Source organism: Mycena indigotica (genome assembly GCF_014461135.1).
Source record: "Mycena indigotica strain 171206Taipei chromosome Unknown Mind.scaff0002, whole genome shotgun sequence".
In the NCBI taxonomy this organism is placed as follows: domain Eukaryota; kingdom Fungi; phylum Basidiomycota; class Agaricomycetes; order Agaricales; family Mycenaceae; genus Mycena; species Mycena indigotica.
The window spans coordinates 6063792-6083480 of record NW_023503001.1 but is presented as its reverse complement, the minus strand read 5'-3'; the positions used below and the strand labels follow the sequence as shown (position 1 = coordinate 6083480).

The 19689-nt window shown below is 48.1% G+C and overlaps 3 protein-coding genes across 3 annotated transcripts; all 3 read left to right on the top strand.

Annotated features, from left to right (window-relative positions):
- Window positions 1-785: 785 nt before the first annotated feature.
- MIND_00289200 (DDE Tnp4 domain-containing protein) lies at window positions 786-1307 on the top strand (the record flags this gene model as incomplete). The annotated part of the gene is made up of 1 exon (XM_037359755.1): window positions 786-1307. One exon carries the CDS (start codon window positions 786-788, stop codon window positions 1305-1307), a length of 522 nt encoding a protein of 173 aa, XP_037224850.1.
- A 234-nt stretch (window positions 1308-1541) lies between these two features.
- Window positions 1542-2170, top strand: MIND_00289100 (DDE Tnp4 domain-containing protein; the record flags this gene model as incomplete). Its single annotated transcript, XM_037359754.1, has 3 exons — window positions 1542-1637; window positions 1689-1932; window positions 1980-2170. The coding sequence occupies 3 exons, from the start codon at window positions 1542-1544 to the stop codon at window positions 2168-2170; spliced, it is 531 nt and encodes a 176-aa protein (XP_037224849.1).
- Window positions 2171-11506: 9336 nt separating this feature from the next.
- Window positions 11507-13127, top strand: MIND_00289000 (uncharacterized protein; the record flags this gene model as incomplete). The annotated part of the gene is made up of 8 exons (XM_037359753.1): window positions 11507-11575; window positions 11625-11678; window positions 11724-11880; window positions 11931-12265; window positions 12313-12709; window positions 12765-12878; window positions 12930-12955; window positions 13008-13127. 8 exons carry the CDS (start codon window positions 11507-11509, stop codon window positions 13125-13127), a joined length of 1272 nt encoding a protein of 423 aa, XP_037224848.1.
- Between the last annotated feature and the right edge of the window lie 6562 nt (window positions 13128-19689).

Here is a 19689-nt window from a genome sequence, read left to right as displayed (position 1 = left end):
TTATTCATAATTATCAACTGACAAAGTTTCATTTTTAAGGATTTTGTCACACATGTTATACTTATACTATGTGACATTATGACCAGGACAATAGGATCTGACCTTCTCATACAGTATACTTTCAAGTTGTTACTTAAGTAGAGAAAGTGTGACTATTATCACTATTTATGTCATATTTGCCAATTTAGGAAACTAAATTAGATAGCAGTAGATTATTGCAGCATTAGCAGCGTAGCAGGGACTTAGCGCTGAGGGACTTGAGAACTTAGAGATGTTGCAGAATTATTGGGGTATTTATTGCAGCATAGGGCATTTGGGGTCATCCCTTCATATTAGAATGTGCAGCCCAGCGGGCCGTTCATTCTAATATGAAAGGATAAGTGGAATTGGTAGGTGCTTTAGAAGAAAAAGAAAAAAGAATTGTGAGTATAGACTGAGATGACAGAAAGTTATATACTCATATCTATTCAATATTATAGCATTACATGACAAAAGACAGAAAGAAAGAAGAATAAGAGCAGATAGTCAATCTAAGATTTACAGAATAAGAGTGATCAGACCTGTTTATTTTGGATTTCTGGTGTGGCATATTAGGGCATTTCACAACCCGTTTTTCGGGTGTTTTTTGAATCAAATTTTTGTTGTCTTTTTGCCAAGAGTGTCACAAAAAATGAGCAAAAAAACATGTGAACGTGAAACCCCACTTGCGAAAAACAGCCATTGTTTTTCTGTCCTGAGCCAAATGGCAGGCCCCGTCTCATCGTCTCTTTCCTCACCCCACCATCATGCCCACGCTGCCCATTCGCCAGCACCTTCTCCACTCTGCTGCAACCTACGCGGACCACCTAGGTGCTCAACGCTGTGAGCATCTAGCCATCGTGGCTGACGTGAATGACCCCATGCCGCCATTGTTGGAGGGAGACTCAGAGGATGAGGCCGATGATGAGGGCGAGGAGATGAGTTCGGTTTCATCGGTTTCATCCATGGAGGTGGACGGGTCCGGGTCCGAGTCTGCCAACCCATCGACCGACAAGGAGGAACAGATTGAGCACCAGTACACGTCACAGTACGCTGCTCTTCGTGAACACGTCAACTTGCTTACCTCCACGTGCGTCCTCTTTCCCCACACCGTTTCCAAACGGTCCCAACTCGACCTCGTACTCCGTCTTTTCAAGAACGACAACCCTCCATGCTTCCGACACAACCTGCGCGTCCTCCTAGACACCTTCGACTGCCTGCTGGCCAAAATCGACAGCCATTCCATCTTCCACGGCGGCAACAACCCCCAGCTTCCCGCCGAGCACTAGCTAGCCATCACCCTCTTCCGACTTGGCCATTTCGGCAACGCAGCCTCTGTCAAGTCGGTGGCACAGTGGGCAGGAACAGCAGTGGGCACTGTCGTTAATGCAATGCATCATGTCATGATTGTGTTTCTCGCAATACACGACCAGGCAATCCAGTGGCCGGACGCAAGGGCGAAGGAGGAGGCGAAGCAGTGGGTCGAGGACCACTCGTGTGAGGCATGGCGGGATGGGTAGCTCATGTTCGACCGGACACTTGTCCCATTGTCAGACAAGCCAGGCCACCATGGCAAGGCATACTTCGACCGCAAGTCCAACTACTCGCTCAACGTTCAGGTATGTCACCATTATTGCTCACTTTTTGTTCATTACTCTAACACAATGTAGCTCATCAACCTTCCCAATTTGCGCATCGTCGACTACGTTATTGGCCCTGTTGGCAGCATGCACAATGCCTCCGCCTTTGCCGAGTCACGCGTTTCGCAGAACCGCGCCGAGCTGCTCGCTCCAGGAGAATGGATTTGGGCCGATTCGGCATACATGCTGGTCCCATGGTGCATCACACCATACAAGAAGCCTGCCACCCTCGAGCCGGAGAACCGGAGGTTTAATTACTATGTCTCCGCAGTGCGTGCGTCGTCGTTGGCCTTGAGAGTCTGGACTAATCCAATTCACAAGTCCGCATTTGCTCTGAGCACGCTGTGAGCTTTCTCAAATGCCGCTTCCAGTTGCTTCGTGGGCTCTGTCAACAAATCAAGAACCGCCGCGACCATCTCTGGGCTGTCAAATGGATACACACATGCATTATCATCCACACACTCGTGCAGGACATCAAGCAGGAGGACACAGGGAGTGGCAGTATGAGGTGATTCAGGGGGGTCATTGAGGAAGAATCGGACCTGGAGGATGGTGCTGGTCGCGAGCAGCAGCCCCATCGGGAGACTCCTGGCCAGAAAAAGCGACGCAAACTCAAGGAGGCTTTATTCGCAGGCGGCATCGTTCCATAAGTAATCATATATCTATTTTCTCCAGCTCTACATATCTATATATGCCTGTTATATACTGTTACCAAAGCCGCTGAAGCCGTTGAGGCCGTTGAGCCCGCCAAAGCCAAAGTCATCCGATGCTGTGGACGTGTTGGAGCTGCCGACTCCATGGCCAAAGTTGGATGGTCCCGCCTGTCCGAGTGCGTAGTCGATGATGCGGTTCTGGCGCTCATTGTCAGCCTGGTTGCGCTGCATCTCGAGCTGCATCTTGACTCGCTGAGTCTTCACCTTCTCAGAGGCCGCATTCAAGCGAGCAAGCTCAATCTTGGCCTTGAGCTCATGGTGTTTCCGTGCATCCGCGAGTTCATCCTTATGAGCAGCATCCAGCTCATCAACATCGAATTTGCGCTTGGTGCCTCAGGGCGCATTAGGCTTGCTGTGCTTTCCCTTCTTGGGCTACCAGCACATCAGGCAACGACAAAAGTAATTCGCTGGCATGACGGACCTTGTGCACGGCTGGTTTGATGTCAGGCTTGACTTCCTTCTTGGGGGACTTGAGCACGGAGGGCTCACCATCATTGTTGTTGCTGTTTATAAGGTCAGCCGCGCACTACCAGATGAATATATCACCACTCACCTGAGCTCTATCAGACTGGTCTCGTTGGCGACATAGGTGTCTTCGATATCGCTGGTGTTCTGAGTGTCGAGGTCAAGGTCGTCCTCATTGTAGTCGGACACAGCCTGGCTGTTTGTTGTACGTGTAAGCAGGACATCCTCGCCTGTGGCAGCGTGATCCTTTCCATGGGTTGAGTTGGTGACGCCAATGGGGTTGTAGCTTGGGATTTTCTCCCAGAAGCCATGAAGGTCATCCCAGTGCGGGAATTCAGCACGGATTTGCTCTTGAGTTGATGTCAGCGGAGCTCAATATGAAAGGTGTTGATACACACACCAATTTTGTTCTCATACTGGCTGCCCGGCAGCACCCCATTGCCCGTTACCTTGAGCGACTTGACGTGCGAAGTGTAGGAAGTTTTGAGGCTGATCGGGGAGTGAGAACTTGAAGAAGCAAGGCACGGTCACGTTTAACGCACCACGAGAAGAGCTGCTGCAACGACTTGGCGAATTGCGGCGGATTCTTGATATACTTGTCCTTCCACTCCTGCGCCACGCCGTCTGACCCCTCCCCAACGTAGACATACTCAGCCACTAGACCGTAGGACTGCAGCGTGCCGTTCTTGCCCGTTGGTGCCTTGGCCCGTTTCTCCTGCTTCGCTTCCTGCTTTGAGTTGCTGAACAGCTTGCGACAGAAGTCACCCCAAAAACAGGTCATGAAACGCCCTAATCATACCTGTATCCATTGTAAAATAACAGGTTTTCCGTAATTTACTATTCCTTTAGAAGTCTTTGTACAGGATTCCCTATTCAATGTATTAGTCATATATTGGTGGATATTTATTCGATTTGAATATCATTAGTCAATATCACAGGTAACCTATTATGCAGGGTTCATATAACTGATGTTTTTTTTGCAGTTCAGTAGGATTTGATATTTATTGCTACTCTGTATTATTAGTATATTATAACCTGTGTTCAAATCACAATATAATTATGCATTATACATTTATTTTATTATTTAATTTCCGCCTGCAAATATAAAAACCTAAAATGGGTGGAATACAATTGCGGTTCATCATCCGACCGCAGATCAAAAAGCTATTTGACAGCATGTCACAGTCAGTCTTCCATCTTATCCTTCCTCTTCGATGCTGCTACCTGTCAGACTGCGGGTTGGGCCATGCAAGGTCTTCTCCTAAGAGCGCGCACCCGGAACAGAACAGCTCTGGTCCATTCCCCTCGGTTTGCACTATGGACCTCTCTGGCCCCGAGAACGGAGACGATTCCAATTCTGGTCTCAATTCCGACCTGCCTGATCTGACACCGGACTCGGACTCGGATGACGAAGACGACCAGCTCGAAGATGGTGACCGCATCTTCTACACCTCGTTCCATCCCTCGGAAGAGATACGCGCAGGCAGCACCGTCTCACAGCGCCTGGCTGAAGCCTTTGCCAGGAACTCCGCCCCTCCGCCCTCTGAGATCCCGGACTGGCCTAAGGAGTTCCAGGACGTCTTCAACAAGGAGTCCTTCGACACGCTACCGGAACGGAGAGCCTGGGACCACGCCCTCGAACTTGTCCCCAACGCTAAGCCCACCAACCGTAAGGTGTACCCCATCTCGCCCCTTGAGCAACGCGAGCTCGACGCGTTCATTGAGGAGGAGCTGTCAATGGGCCGGATTCGCCCCTCCAAGTCTCCAATGGCATCTCCGGTCCTCTTTGTCAAGAAGAAGGATGGCGGACTCCGCTTTGTCCAGGACTACCGTGCTCTCAACGTGATGACCGTCAAAAACCAGTATCCCCTTCTGCTGATCAACGACCTCATCAACCAGCTCAACAGCTCATTCACTCAGGAATACCAATAAAGACGTGGCTACTGGTGAAGGGCTGTACTCATAGAACCTGGGGAAGGGCTCAAGGGTCACAAATGTCACACTTTTTTTAAAAAACCATTTTATTCATTTTTGGGTGTTAGATCATAATATTGATGATGGGATTGATGGCATTAAGATAAGGTGATCATTGTGGAACGATTTTTGATGGACATCAGTATCATTGATAGCTATGTCAGGATACATCAATTTTAGCCTAATTAGGATGTATACCTTTGCCCTAGATCACAGGTCTACCTAGATGTTTATCCGGGTCTTCGGCCTGAAAAAATAGTGATTTGCCTTTCCATATCTGGTAATAGCTTAGTCATAGCTGTCAAACTCATTGAGATATTCACAATTGATTGAATGTCACATTTTTTGTCACAATACTCCGGCCATGGCTGGCATGAGCTCCCCCAGGTTTTATGAGTACAGCCCTTCACCAGTAGCCACAGTTTTATTAGTAAAACTGGGTGCACATCCTGGGTTCGAAGGCGCTCGTTATCTTACCAAACTCGATGTCCGTTGGGGCTTCCGGATCAAGGAAGGTGACGAGTAGAAAGCGGCTTTCCGGACTAACCGAGGCCTGTTTGGGCCCTTGGTGATGTATTTCGGCCTAACAAACTCTCCCGCAACGTTCCAAACAATGATGAACGACATTTTTCAGGACCTCATCCTCTCCGGAGATGTCATGATCTACCTTGACGACATCCTAATTGCCTATTCCGACCTCCAGAAACACCAGCAGATCATTTAGGAGGTCTTACGGCGACTCTGAGAGCACAAGTTGTACCTTTGAGCGGAGAAGTGCGACTTTGAAAAATCGTCAATCGAGTACCTCGGAGTCATCATCTCCCACAACTACGTCGAAATGGACCCCGTCAAGGTCGCAGGCATCTCCGCTTGGCCGACTCCGGAAAACAAGAAGGACATTCAGCAGTTCCTTGGGTTTGCTAATTTCTACCGCAGGTTCATTCGGGACTTCTCGACCCTTGTGCGCCCACTTTTCGTGCTCACCAAGAAGGAGCAGCAATGGACTTGGGGCGACGCAGAGGCCTCCGCGTTCCAAGCGATCAAGGACGCGGTCACCTCAGAACCAGTTCTGGCGATTCCGGACGACGCACAGCCCTTCCGACTGGAGGTGGACAGCTCTGATTATGCGATGGGGGCGGTTCTTTCACAATCTGCCCCGGACAGGAAGTGGCACCCTGTAGTATTCTATTCCAAAAGCTTAAATGATGTCCAGCGCAAGTACGAAATCCACGACAAGGAGATGCTCGCGATCATCCGCGCACTCGAGGAGTATAGACACTTCCTCAAGGGCGCCGCGCACCCTGTTGAGATTTGGACTGACCATAAGCAGCTGCTATAGCTACTTCTATGCAAAAGATGTGGACAATTGTCCATGGGTATAATGCAAAAGATGTGGACAATGGCTTTCAAGTTACAAATATTACATTTATTGAAAGAGTAATTAATTATTTGAGAGGCTTGTAGAGCCCTATTAGTGATGGGATCAATGCCTTTTATATATTGTTTATAATGTGGAACCATTTTTCATAGAGATCAATTGTTTTGATGATTGGATGGTGTTACATCAATGTGACATGTGATTACATCAATTTCCTTGCCCTGTATTGCAGACTGTTCCAAACTATATTACGAATCATCGGCCTGAAGAAAAGGTGATTTCTATTGCCATATATGGTATTAGCTTAGTCATATCTATCAATTTGGCTCTTTAATTTAACATTTACTTTCCAGGCTTGTGACTCCTGGACAACTGTCCACATCTTTTGCATTACAGCTGTGGACAACTGTCCATATCTTTCCTGAAAGATGGGGTATATGGGGTGCGGTAGGAGACGTACTTCTCCGGAGTCCCATGCGCCAGACGTTCCGGTAGTAGAGGCGGGCTGCTCCTACTGCATCGACCGTTGTATGACACTCCGAGAAGTGGGCGCGCTTTCCGAGGGTGTCAACGACGACCATGATCGCGTCGTACCCATGGGCTTCGGGAAGCTCTACGATGAAGTCGCACCCCATATACCCCATCTTTCAGGAAAGATATGGACAGTTGTCCACAGCTGTAATGCAAAAGATGTGGACAGTTGTCCAGGAGTCACAAGCCTGGAAAGTAAATGTTAAATTAAAGAGCCAAATTGATAGATATGACTAAGCTAATACCATATATGGCAATAGAAATCACCTTTTCTTCAGGCCGATGATTCGTAATATAGTTTGGAACAGTCTGCAATACAGGGCAAGGAAATTGATGTAATCACATGTCACATTGATGTAACACCATCCAATCATCAAAACAATTGATCTCTATGAAAAATGGTTCCACATTATAAACAATATATAAAAGGCATTGATCCCATCACTAATAGGGCTCTACAAGCCTCTCAAATAATTAATTACTCTTTCAATAAATGTAATATTTGTAACTTAAAAGCCATTGTCCACATCTTTTGCATTATACCCATGGACAATTGTCCACATCTTTTGCATAGAAGTAGCTATAGCAGCTGCCTACCGCGGCTCACAGTTCATCGTAGACTTCACCCGAGAACTTTGGCGTCTAATCGGCATCAAGCCTGCCACGTCCACCGTGTATCATCCACAGACGGACAGTCAGACAGAGCGCGTCAACCAGGAGTTAGAGCAGTACCTGCGGATCTTCACCAACTATCAGCAGGACGACTGGGATGAGCTGATTCCGGCCGCGGAGTTCGCCTACAACAACCATGTTCACTCCTCCACGCAGCAGGTCCCCTTCATGACGGACACGGGACGGCTGCCGCGCATGGGCTTCGAACCCAGAGTCCGTTCCGCCATGGAGTCGGTGAACGAGTTCCGCGACCGGATCGCTAGTAATTAGTTTAGCGTCCACTAAAAAAATATCATTGCACATCAATGGGTCAATAACAGGAGCAATACTGGGTCAAATCTAATTCCAAATAAAATCATGCACCCAGTTTCTCAACAAAATCACAATTGACTTAGATGTATATGATACACTTAGGACTTCCAACCTGAGAGTACATCTTGAGCTTTACAGAATTATTTATGCACTGCTAATTGGTTCTACTAACTTTCAAAAGTCATTGTGAGCAATACTATATTTATCCTCAGGAGAAACTCACAGGATTTAATAGATGTATATAGCCTGAAGCATACAGCCGGTGTCCACTAACTTCCGGGGTATAGAAGTTAGGGGTATAGAAGTTAGTGGACACACTAGCCAAGTTGGGCCATATGATACAGTGGGGAGAGTATACCGCCATATATCATCCCGTACATCATATTCCAGGTATTTGGTAGAGTACACACCCTATACATACTAATTGATATAGACTGGGTGTCCACTAACTTCTAGGGTATGGAAGTTAGTGGACACTAGGTACTAAAGTTAGTGGACACCTCCAGTTGGGATACTATAATACAGTGGGTAGTATACAGCCATATACCATCCTGTACACCAATTGTATACCAAGGTATGTGGTAAAGTACACACCCCTCCACACACCAATTAATATACTGAGGTGTCCACTAACTTCCTAGGTAAGGTGTCCACTAACTTCCGAGGTGTCCACTAACTTCCTAGGTATCCACTAACTTCCTAGGTATGGAAGTTAGTGGACACCTTACCTAGGAAGTTAGTGGACACCTCCAGTTGGGATACTATGATACAGTAGCGTAGTACACAACCATATACTATCCTATACACCAAGTATCTGGCCAGGTACATACCCCAGTATAGACCAATTAATATACTGAGTGTCCACTAACTTCTGTACCCTGGAAGTTAGTGGACACAGTAGCCAAGTTGGGCTACTATGATACAGTGGGGATAGTACACCATCATATATCATCATGTACATGATATTCAAGGTATCTGCTAGGGTATCTCTGTACATACTGATTAATATACTGAGTTGAGTGTCCACTAACTTCTGTACCCTGGAAGTTAGTGGACACACTAGCCAAGTTGGGCCACTATGATACAGTGGGGATAGTACATCATCATATCTCATCTTGTACATGATATCCAAGATATCTAGTAGAGTACATAACCTATACCTACTGATTAATATAGACTGGGTGTCCACTAACTTCTGTATCTAGGAAGTTAGTGGACACCTTCAGTGAAGATACTATGATATGCCACATCTCATGAACTGCTACTACATATAGTGCCTGCATGATAGAGTTAGTTATGGACTCAAGAAAGCATACTCATAGTAGTGGCAGTAGCTATTTCTATGGTATTTTAGAGAGGGAAAGGCATTATAGAATCTATAATCTCATTATACCTCATTAAATTTAGTATCTAATATCTGGATCATTTAGTAGCATATATGAACCTACCCTACCTACTACTATATATGACATCTGTCTACCAACTTGTAGCCCGTGTCTAGAAAAGTTAGTAGATAACTACACAATGAAATCATTATGAAAGGGCTTCAATATGGTATATGAATAGTCATAATAACCTATAGTATGGATATACGTCCAGAAACTTCCTATATACCTATCTATATACATATGTTGTCCACTAACTTCAGTGAACATATTACATACATCATAAGCCTATATTTTATTAGAGAGAATGAATTTCAACTTGATTTCTTTACATTACTGGCTAGAATTACCTTCTTTACAATTTTGATTTTATGATCGCAGATCATTAGATCAAAAGTCTTATATCTTCCTTAATATTTTAGATATTCAATTTTTATTGATACATCTAGGCTTATCTAAATGAAGCACACAACTTTGATCTTTTGATGCGCCATCAGATCGGGACAGTGGGCGGGGGTCGGGTAGTGTCGGGATCACAGCTGGAAAGAGGTTTGATGGCTGAGGAAGATAGCCGCGAGTGTGGTGTCACCAACACTCATGATGAGTCCACTAACCTCTGAGGACTTGGGCCTCCGCTGAGCAGGATGTCTACTAACACTTACAAGGAAGTTTAAGAAAGCATAGGCAATCGCGTTAAACCCCTCTAGTTAGAGGGAGAACCCCCCCCCCCCCCTTGCCCCTCTAACTAGAGGGGATAAGCGGGCACTATAGGTGAAAATGAATTATAGTTAGACTTCTATTTGTATGGCCTTCAACTTCTGAGTACCAACTACACCTGCCCTGCATGTCACACAAAAGTTGAGACTTCCAACTTCCAACTTTGATCCCAACATTCGATTAAACAGCGATAAATGCCTTCATAAAATACACCTCGTAGTATTGAGCTAATGACCTTGATTAAGTAACAGCTTTCAAGTTGGATTTTGTCCTGGCCTAATATTGATATAAGTAGATCTCAACTGTTCCGGTCCAAGTTCTGACTTGGGAGCTTCAACTTCAAGTTAGCCTCAGCGTGTCTTGTCTCAATTTTCTTTCTTCGGGCCGGCCCGGGGGCTCCGCTAATTGTCGCCGGCGGCCCGGGAAACAAACCCTTATCGATGACTAGTGTACATCCGATTCTTCCGGAATACTTTGCTTTCGAAATGCAGTTGCATAATCATAATCATAAGTACATCTAGTCTTCGCAACTTGATTGACACATCGGGGATTTGCGCAAAAACGGGGGCCCGAAGCAGGACCCCCGAAAATACGGTTGGGACTTTGATACCTCCGAAGGCCAATTTTGTCCGAACAAGAGGCCAAATTTGGGCACAATTTGTCCGAACATGTATGAAAGTTCCTGGCGGCATCAAATCGCTGATGGGATCAACGTCGCGTGAATTCAGGCGGAAACGCATGAAACAGCGAAAATCGATCAAGAGATCGTCGCAGGATGCAGCGAGCGAAAACCACTAGGCTAGGGGGCCACGAGGGACTCAGGGGGCGACCCTCGGAGCAACCGGGCTGGGCGGCTGTCAAACTTGCCCATTGACAGGACCCAAACTGGGATACCGGGCCAGCCGTAGCCGGTGCCCGATATGTGTTGGCAAACAGCGACAACAACAACCCCGGCAGCCCAAAAGCACCCAGCAATGTGTTGGGCAGCCTCCGTGATGTTTGCTGGCCACTCCGCAGACATGCAAGCACGCGCTGCTGTTTGATGGCAGACCCGGTCGGAGGGACTACGTTCGGGTGTCCGTCACCGCTTCGCCGCTCTGGCGGCCGGCAAATTTGTCCGGACTTGGTCACAAACTGGGACCGACTCTTGACCAAATTTGTCCGCACGAGGTGCCAAAGTGATCGGCACTTTTGGACCCAATTGTGTCCGAATCTGTACCCAAGTTAACACCGTATTTTCGGGGGTCCTCCCGAAGCAGGACTTATTTGTGGGAAAACCGGCGCCAAATGTGGTCAGCCGATTGGATTTAAATTAAGGCCGCGGATTTCCGCCCACGTGACTCGGAAATTACCTTATTTGGTGATTTCCGAGTCACGTGCACCCAAATCCGGGCCGTAACAATTGGCCCCAGTTATTTGGGCCTGTATCTGCCACAAATAAGCCCAGCTTCCGGCCGCTTTTTTTCACCAAAACCCCAATGTGTGAGGGCCTGGGAGACTTAAAATTGCGCCACATGTAACAGTCGTAGGACCCAGGGTCTCCGCTCTTGAATCTCATTCTTCGTCGAATCGTTAAAACGCGACTGAACCACGAGTGTCACATCACGTGTGGTGACACTCCGGATCAATCCCGGAAACCCATGACCATGGACCGCTCCAAAACCACCGCCAGGGTGGCTTGTTCTCTTGGGACCAACCATCATGTCGAGCTCCGAATACACCCCCGTCTTACTTACCCTCTCGTCCCTCACTCCGGCCTTGGCCCTCGAAGTTCATTGCGCTTTCAGCTCGGATTGAAATCAACTCTGATGTTTTCCAGGTGCTTCCTCATGGGCTGACGATCCACCGCCTTATCGTCCAGGCCGACGGTCGAGTGCGTCGATTCCAACACTCTCTCCTAGCTTGACTAGCGTAATAGACACACGATATCGTTATCGGGCCAGAATCACCCGCCGACCATGCCTTCCAGAAGTACACCAACTCTGTCGTTGGCCGGTACTCCAACCGGGTGGAAGTGGGAACACACAAGTTCGAGAGGAAAGGTGTAAGCGGGGAGATGACCGCTATCCTCAACGGTGCGCCCCCTGCATCTTGTTTTCTTGGCCAAATCGTTGATTTCTCAAAGAGGGCAGCCGTGTATCTCTCCATGGAGGACCCACAGGCTTCGATGCTGTAGAGTGGACGCAGCTTAATGCTTCCGACCCTCCAACACTCTTCACCCAGAAAGAGTTGGCTCACGTCGCGAAAGAAGGAGGCTCGCATGCCTTCTTCCGGCTCATTTCCCCTGATGGCGACCAAGGATTTCCCGGAACGCTGGTTACGGAGGCCCTTGTCGCCCTTGTTGCGCCTGAAGAGACTGAGTCGGGAGCAAAGGAGTACGATTTGGGGAGCGTCGTGCTCGTCTACCGCGCCAAACTCAAATCGACCACGAAAGCTGTTACGCCGGTCAATCTTACTCAGGTGTGGTCTGCCCATCGCTGCCCGCAGTATATGCTCACGCCTTCCAGCATTGGGGCTTCAACCTGGAAGCCTCGCAGAAGGAGAATCAGACAGGCGACGATGCACTCACTGTCAAGACCCACACGCTGACTATCAAGTCCACCCACATTGCCAACCGCGATTCAGACAGTCTTTCCATAGGCTTCTTGCCCTCCCCTGGCACTGTGCACGACCACAGCGCTAAGCTCATCGGCGATGGATACCCCAAAATGGGCTATGACGACTACTACAAGTTTGGCCAGAAGGCATACGAGACCGTTCCTACTCGGCTGCCCGTCAGTGTGTTGGAGTCCGGCGAAATTGATCTGCTGGGAGACCTACTGAAGAGCAAGAGTCAGAGGCTCGAGCCTGTTGTGGAGCTAAGCTCCGCAAAATCAGGGTTGAAACTCGTCTTCGACTCCAATCGTATGCGTGTCCCTCTTGCGAGCTTGACCAAACAATTCTCACCCCGCTGCTACAGAGGGTGGCGTCATGTTCTACTCGTTTGCCTGGACCGACGCGTCAAAAGGCGCGCGCAAGAAAATCCATGGCGGATCGGGTGAACGGGGCAAAGGAGACTCTTACGGAGCCGGAAGTGCGTTGTCCGCAGTTTTTTTTCCCAAGACATCTACTCAATCCAACTCAGGTGCTGCGTTCCTTGAGTTCCATGACGTATGTGGCCCTACCTTTCCGCGACACGCTTGATTGCTTATTTGTACTCTAGCCTCTAGCGGCATTCCTCGATCCTGCTAACAAGGACGGAGAGGACACGCTACTCACGAGCGACGAGTTGTACCACAACTATGTCAGATGCGATGTGCGCTTTGCGCCACCTGCTGCCTGAGTTTGTGCTAGATGAATCCTGAATTAAATGTAATTGTATGTTGGTATGCAGTATTGTCTACGCAGAGAATGACAAGTGATAAGTCCGAATTTGACGAGGAACCAAACTCAAGAATCCTAAACCAGTCTCGCCGCGGCAGCAGGTATGATCCCAGGCCCACAGGGATGACTTCTGTCCATCTCTTGATCATATTTCAAGTTCGAGCTGGAGGACACCGATGGTCATGCGCAGTCGATGGTTGAATGGGTGTGTATTAAGCAGCTTGTAGGCTATTCAGCAGGGAGTTCATGTCTTCGGTGCTGGGCAGGAGCTACGATAACCTTGCTTTGGCAAGGTCCCTGCCCGGTGACTACTGTACATGATGATGTAATGTAGATCAGACAAACAAAGACAAACTAACACGAAGGCACTGACCAAAAACCTTCGTAGAAACCTCGGAGCAACATACACCGCCTCTCTGTACTTTGTCAGCTAGTTGTGTCATGGAATGTAATGATCGTAAAATTTAGCTGCTCGTAAGCCATCAGAGTCAGGAACCTTGGCAAAAATTCGGACCCAAATTTTGACCTAAAGCCTACCCAATTCGGGCTAGATACTCGTGATCTGCAACTTCACTATGATATAAAATCTTTATTCTGCTACTGTGCAATAAGATGATGGTAGATTCAAATGAAAATTGGTGTGTAGATATATTTTCATGATATCTCTAAATATCCCAAGTTTGGAAATTTTCCATTATGTGCTTACCTGGTTATATCAGAATTATATCGAAAAATTACATTGCAAGAGCTGTATTGTCTTCATAAAAATGCAAGTTTGTAGAGAAAGGATTCATTGGACCCTAATGATAATATTTGGCAAACTTATTAGAGATTTTATATGCCTGTTTACAGAAACTTGAAAATATGATAAACTTACATACTTAGACTTCTTATCTTTACACTACAGTAATTATGACTAGAGAGAGATGAATTAGGTTAAGAAACCTTCTGTATATACTGTAGCTACTTTCCTATAAGTAGACATGCCAAGTTGAATATGCATTAATTTATACTAGATTTACAATTACTATATGTATCTGTTGTGTAAACAAATATTTACCTGGATACTTGCAGCCAGGTCAGAGAACTTTGCAACTCAGTGGTAATGTATATAGATGTATAAGTTATTCTACATAGTCTGTATATGCATATCCTCTCCTAATAATTTAATAGTATATAGTACAAAAAAAATAGTAGTATTATTGTAATCTAAAAGGAACTTGAAACATCAAAGTTATATCTGATGCACAATGCAAATATGAGAGTAGCAGTGGAGCTCAGTACTAGTTCAAGTACACAGAATAATGCAAGCAGATAAGTATTTGTGAAGGTATAGGACACAATTCTAGAAAGCTGGTATAGCATGAAATAATCCCCACATATTACTCTTTAATGGCCTTCAATTTTAATATACAGAAACTAATTTAGACTAATGGATTATTAGATATCTAAATTATGTCTTATTTCCAGGCAAACTGCAGTCACATTGGGGTTTTGGTGAAAAAAAAGCAGCCTAAAGCTGGACTTTTTTGTGGCAGATTGCAAATATGCTGTTTGCCTTATATGTCCAACTCCATGCTGTCAATCATCATTAGCATTGACATCTGATGATCCAATCATGATCTTATTGTCTATCTCATGTTCTCCTTGTCTTAGCTTATCAACCAGGGATAGAATAAAATGTTTAAAAGGTAAAAAAAATAGGTTTCTTAAACCCAGGGTTTGGCAATTAGAATTCATCTTCTAAATTTCAAATTGAGTGTGATTATGTATGTTTACATAAATGTGAATGTTTAGCTTATATATTTAGTCTAATATGCTTCAGATATCAAGATGAACCAAATCCTTTGGTCTGAGAATCTGGACTAGTTTTTGTCTTAAGTCCTTAGCACCAGCCTGCCAGGGGAAGAGGGTCTAGGTGCACTAAAGCCTGTAAGGGGATCATGTGATGTGCCAGCTGTGACTGATCACATGACTGGTCCATGTGCAGATAGCCCTGTACTTAAGTAGTTGGCCCTGGGACTGTTCCCCTGGTATCAACTTGGCACTTGGACCCTCTTCCCCTCACAAAGCCAGGGAAACAGCCCCATGGCCAACTACTCAAGTACAGTGCTATGTGCACAGACCAGTCACTGACTGGTGATTGGTCACGACTGTCACATCACATGATCATTTACAATGTTATTGTAAGGGCAAACCCGGAGGCCTGAGATCAAGGTCCTAGCAGGGGAGGATTCAAAGTGTGAACATTGGTAAGCGAATACAAATGGAGCTGACCTAGCAGGGGAGGATCCAAAGAGAAGAAACTCTGAGGGTCCGCCTGCTAGGTAGCTGACTATATACTGCTTGTCTGTAGCTGCTGCTGTCAGGCACAGAAGGCTTGGGCGGCATTGCAGGCAAGGTCCCAGGGCGACTGTTGGAAGGGCGTTGACGGATCGGTGATTGTGCGGGCGAGATGGAGGGTCAGACTGGAGTCGGAACCAGAATCGGACCGGAATCGGAGACGTCTTTGGGGGGCCGAAAGGGAGGTTCCCCTGACAGTTATGTATAAAACTGTACTTACAGTCTCAGTGTCACAAACAACACCAAATCAAAGGATGCCAGTTGGCCAGTGAAGGCTAGCAAGAAGCACTGTGAAAAGATATTGTAAAGATGAGGGAATTCGAAGACTGGGGTACAAGACAAAATCTACTTTACTTATATACACTACTACCATGTGTTTACCATGCCTAATATGAGAGGCAATAACATCATACTTTAGCTATGCCTTCATTGTGCTGTCTGCCTCATGTCTAACTCCACACTGTCAATCAACATCAGCATCGACATCTGATGATCCAATCACCATCTTATTGTCCATCTTATCTCCTTCTTGTCTTGCCTTGTCAACCAGGGCCAAAATAAAAGGTTTAAAAGGCAAAGAAAAATATTTCTTGAACCCAGGGTTTGACACTCAGCCTTCTTATCAGTAGATTACCATTATATCTGGCCACTGATTTGTGACTCTTAGCATCCCAAACCCCACATTCAGCCCTTGAAACTTGGAAAAAAAATTATAAGTCTATTCATTACATAATAGCACTCTCAAGCCACCTCTATCTGTACTTAAACTTGGTCTCATACTTATGGTATCTCATCTGCTGATTACTTGACCATGTGATTGTCAATCTAGGGTAGAGCAAGGGTCAGGGTTGACTTGCAGCATTTCAGGGTAGGGTCTATCAGGGTCAAGGTCAGGGTCCAACAATTTCCAAATCTTGCCAAACCCGGACCCTTTCAGGGTTAACCTGCAGGGTCTAATAGTAAGTTATAATTCATTAGTTCTTTACCCAATGTCCCAGTGATAAGCCGCATTTTGGAACACATATATAGAAAACCACCATTTTTTGTTTGTTTCATAGGTACAGTGTCAGCGTCGGGCTCGGGCCGTATCGGGGCGTCGGGGGGTCCGACTTCGAAGGGGTCTGAGGAGCACGAGAGATGGGTATTCGCCCGGAGAATAGACGATATTAGCCTAGCGACTACATCTTGTAAGTACGACTTTTATACGCTACGGTATTAGGGATGGATCGGATGGGCGCCAGGTCCCAGGGCGGATCGGATGGGCGCTGCGTAGGGTCGTAGGGGTGAACGGAAGGGGTTGGAAGAATGAGGGGGCGTCCAGGAGGACGACGGTATACGGGCCCGTGCGGCCTTACGGCCCGACCCGAACCGTGACATCACCCCCTCCGTTGTGGGCGGCGCCTCGACGCCCTATGGGTCCGCGTCCCCTGGTCTTGCTTTCGGATTTTCCATCGGCCATTTACGAGTTCTTCGCGGGGCGCGAACGGGTTGAGAGTATAAAAGTCCTCGAGTGCCTCTTCTGCGCCCTCCAGCTTGTCACGCAATTCCCACGTCCACTCTTCGCGAGGGTAGCCTTTCCACTGAATTAGGTACCTTAGGCGGTGTCGTCCTTGCTTGCGTCACGGCGAAATGGCCTCAACCGTAGTGAGGCTCGCCGTCCCGCATTTCTGCCGGGGGTGGTGGGGCGGCCCGTTGATGATCCGCTACGGGGGGGTTCCAGGGTCGTAATAGCGCCGTGTGGAATACGGGGCTTACGCGCCAAGTTGGGGGTAGCACCAGTTCATAGGATGTTTTACCCACTTTGCGCTTAACTTGAACGGCCCGAACCTCTTGTCATCCAGTTTTTTTGAGGGTCGATCGCTGGTCAAATTCGTCCCCTGGAGGTAAACTTTGTCCCCTTCGGCGTAATTCGGGTCCGGAGAGTGCTTTCGGTCGTAGTATTTCTTCATCGTTTCCTGGGCTTCTTTCATAGCTTCGGCCGCATCGGCCCGGGCTTCCTTCATTCGTTCGGCAAACACCGTAGCGGCCTCGGTCGGGACGTCTTGCGGGGCCTCGGACCCCTTTCTCGGGTGGAATCCCAGCGTGAGGAAGAAGGGCGAGAATCCCGTTGAAGAGTTAACCTTGTCATTAAACGCGAACTCTGCTAGGGAGAGCCAGTCGGACCAGTCGCTCTGCTGGAAGTTGCAGAATGTTCAAGGTATTGCTCGACCTCCATATTCGCACGCTCTGTTTGCCCGTCCGTCTGTGGGTGATACGCCGATGAAGATCGAATCTTGATTCCCAGCAATTTGCTCAAGTCGCTCATGAAATGCCCGATGAACTGCTGGCCCCGGTCGCTAGTTACTTCCTCTGGGAATCCGTAATCTTTCCAGACGTGATCGCGGTACAGTCGAGCGACTCCTTCCCCGGAGATATTTCCCGTGCACGGGAGTACGCGTATCCCTTTACCCAGTCGATCGGCGATTACGAGAATTGTGTTGTACCCGGAGGATTCGGGTAGTTGAACGATCAGATCAATTGATATGCGCTGCCATACCCGAAGTCGGCACGCTATTCGGGACCAAGGTCCCTACGGGGCGTCTCGGGAATATCTTCGTTCGTTGGCACAACGGGCAGGCCCGTACGTATGCCTGGCAATCGGCCTGGATAGACGGCCACCAGTAGTTGCGGGTCGTCAGCTCGAGGGTTCGATGCCACCCCGGTGTCCCATGATAGGGATGTCATGGTGTTGCCGTAGCACCCGATGCCTCAGTCCCATAGCCGGGGGTACGATATACCAGTCCGTTCGAGTCTTGAAGCCGTCATGCTGTTCCCAGCCTTCCGGTTCTCCGTCTTCCCAGAGTTTGAGGACCTTTTCCTCCGTGGCCGATCCGGCCCGCCGGATCGAGTCCATCAGCCCGTCGCCCTCCGTATGCTCCAGTGTGAGCATAGCGGGATCGCGTGTTCCTTGAATAGCCCCGCCGGGAGAACGATGTCCTGGTTATCCTCCTTCCCATTGTCGTACCCGTTTCGTCCGGGATAACGCGTCGGCCCGCCCGCTCGTTTTCCCCGGTTTATGTAGCAAGGAGAAGTGATACTCGCTCAGTTCGAGAGACCATCGTGCCTGCCGCCGGTTCAGTTTCTTAGCCGTCATGAAGTACTCCAGATTCTTGTGGTCGGTCCAGATTTCAAACGGCTTATCTCCCCGTTCTGGAGATAATGTCGCCACTCGGTGAGGGCCCGCATGATAGCGAGCATTTCTTTGTCGTGAATGTCGTAAGTTGCGCTCGGTGTCGTTCATGGCCCGGGAGAGGAATGCGATCGGCACCCACTTCCCCTCCTGTTCTTGCGAAAGGACAGCCCCGGTGGCGAAGTCGGAAGAGTCCGCTTCGACCCGCCATGCCCCGGTGATCCGTAGGGAAGTGTAGGACGGGTTCATCAGTGACCCGGTCTATCAAGGTCTGACAGGCCTCCTCTTCCTCCGGTAGTGGCTTGGCGTACGCGCCGAAAGTCTTTGATGAATCGTCGGTAGAAGTTGAGGAATCCCAGGAAGCTTTGAACCTCTCGCAGGTTACGAGGTCGGGGCCATTCGCGCACGCCAGCGACCTTGATCGGGTCCATGCGAAGTTGCCCATTCCCGACGATCACACCGAGGTATTCGACTTCGTTCCGCTCGAAGTCGCACTTGTCCGGTTTCAGGTACAGTTGGTTGTCCTTCAGGATCTGTAGGACCTCTTTCACCGTTGCGCGATGTTCGGAGAGGTCACTAGAGTATATGAGGATGTCGTCCAGGTACACGATCACGCGACCCTGGGAGATCAGGTTGGAAAACAATTCGTTCATCATGGATTGGAACGTGGCTGGGGAATTGGTGAGGCCGAAAAACATCACGAGTGGTTCGAATAGGCCCCGATTGGTGATGAACGCGGCCTTCTCTTCGTCGCCTTCCTTTATGCGGATATTGTTGTATCCCCAACGTACGTCGAGCTTGGTGAACCACCGGGCGTTACATAACTTATGCATGATGTCCGATATGAGTGGTATTGGGTATCGGTTGATAGTGATCTCGTTTAGCTTCCGGTAGTCCTGTACGGGCCGTAATTTCCCGTCCTTCTTCTTGACGAAGAAGAACGGGGATGCGTATGGGGATTTCGAGGGCCGAATCCGCCCGGTTGCCAAATGTTCCTTGATGAATGCGT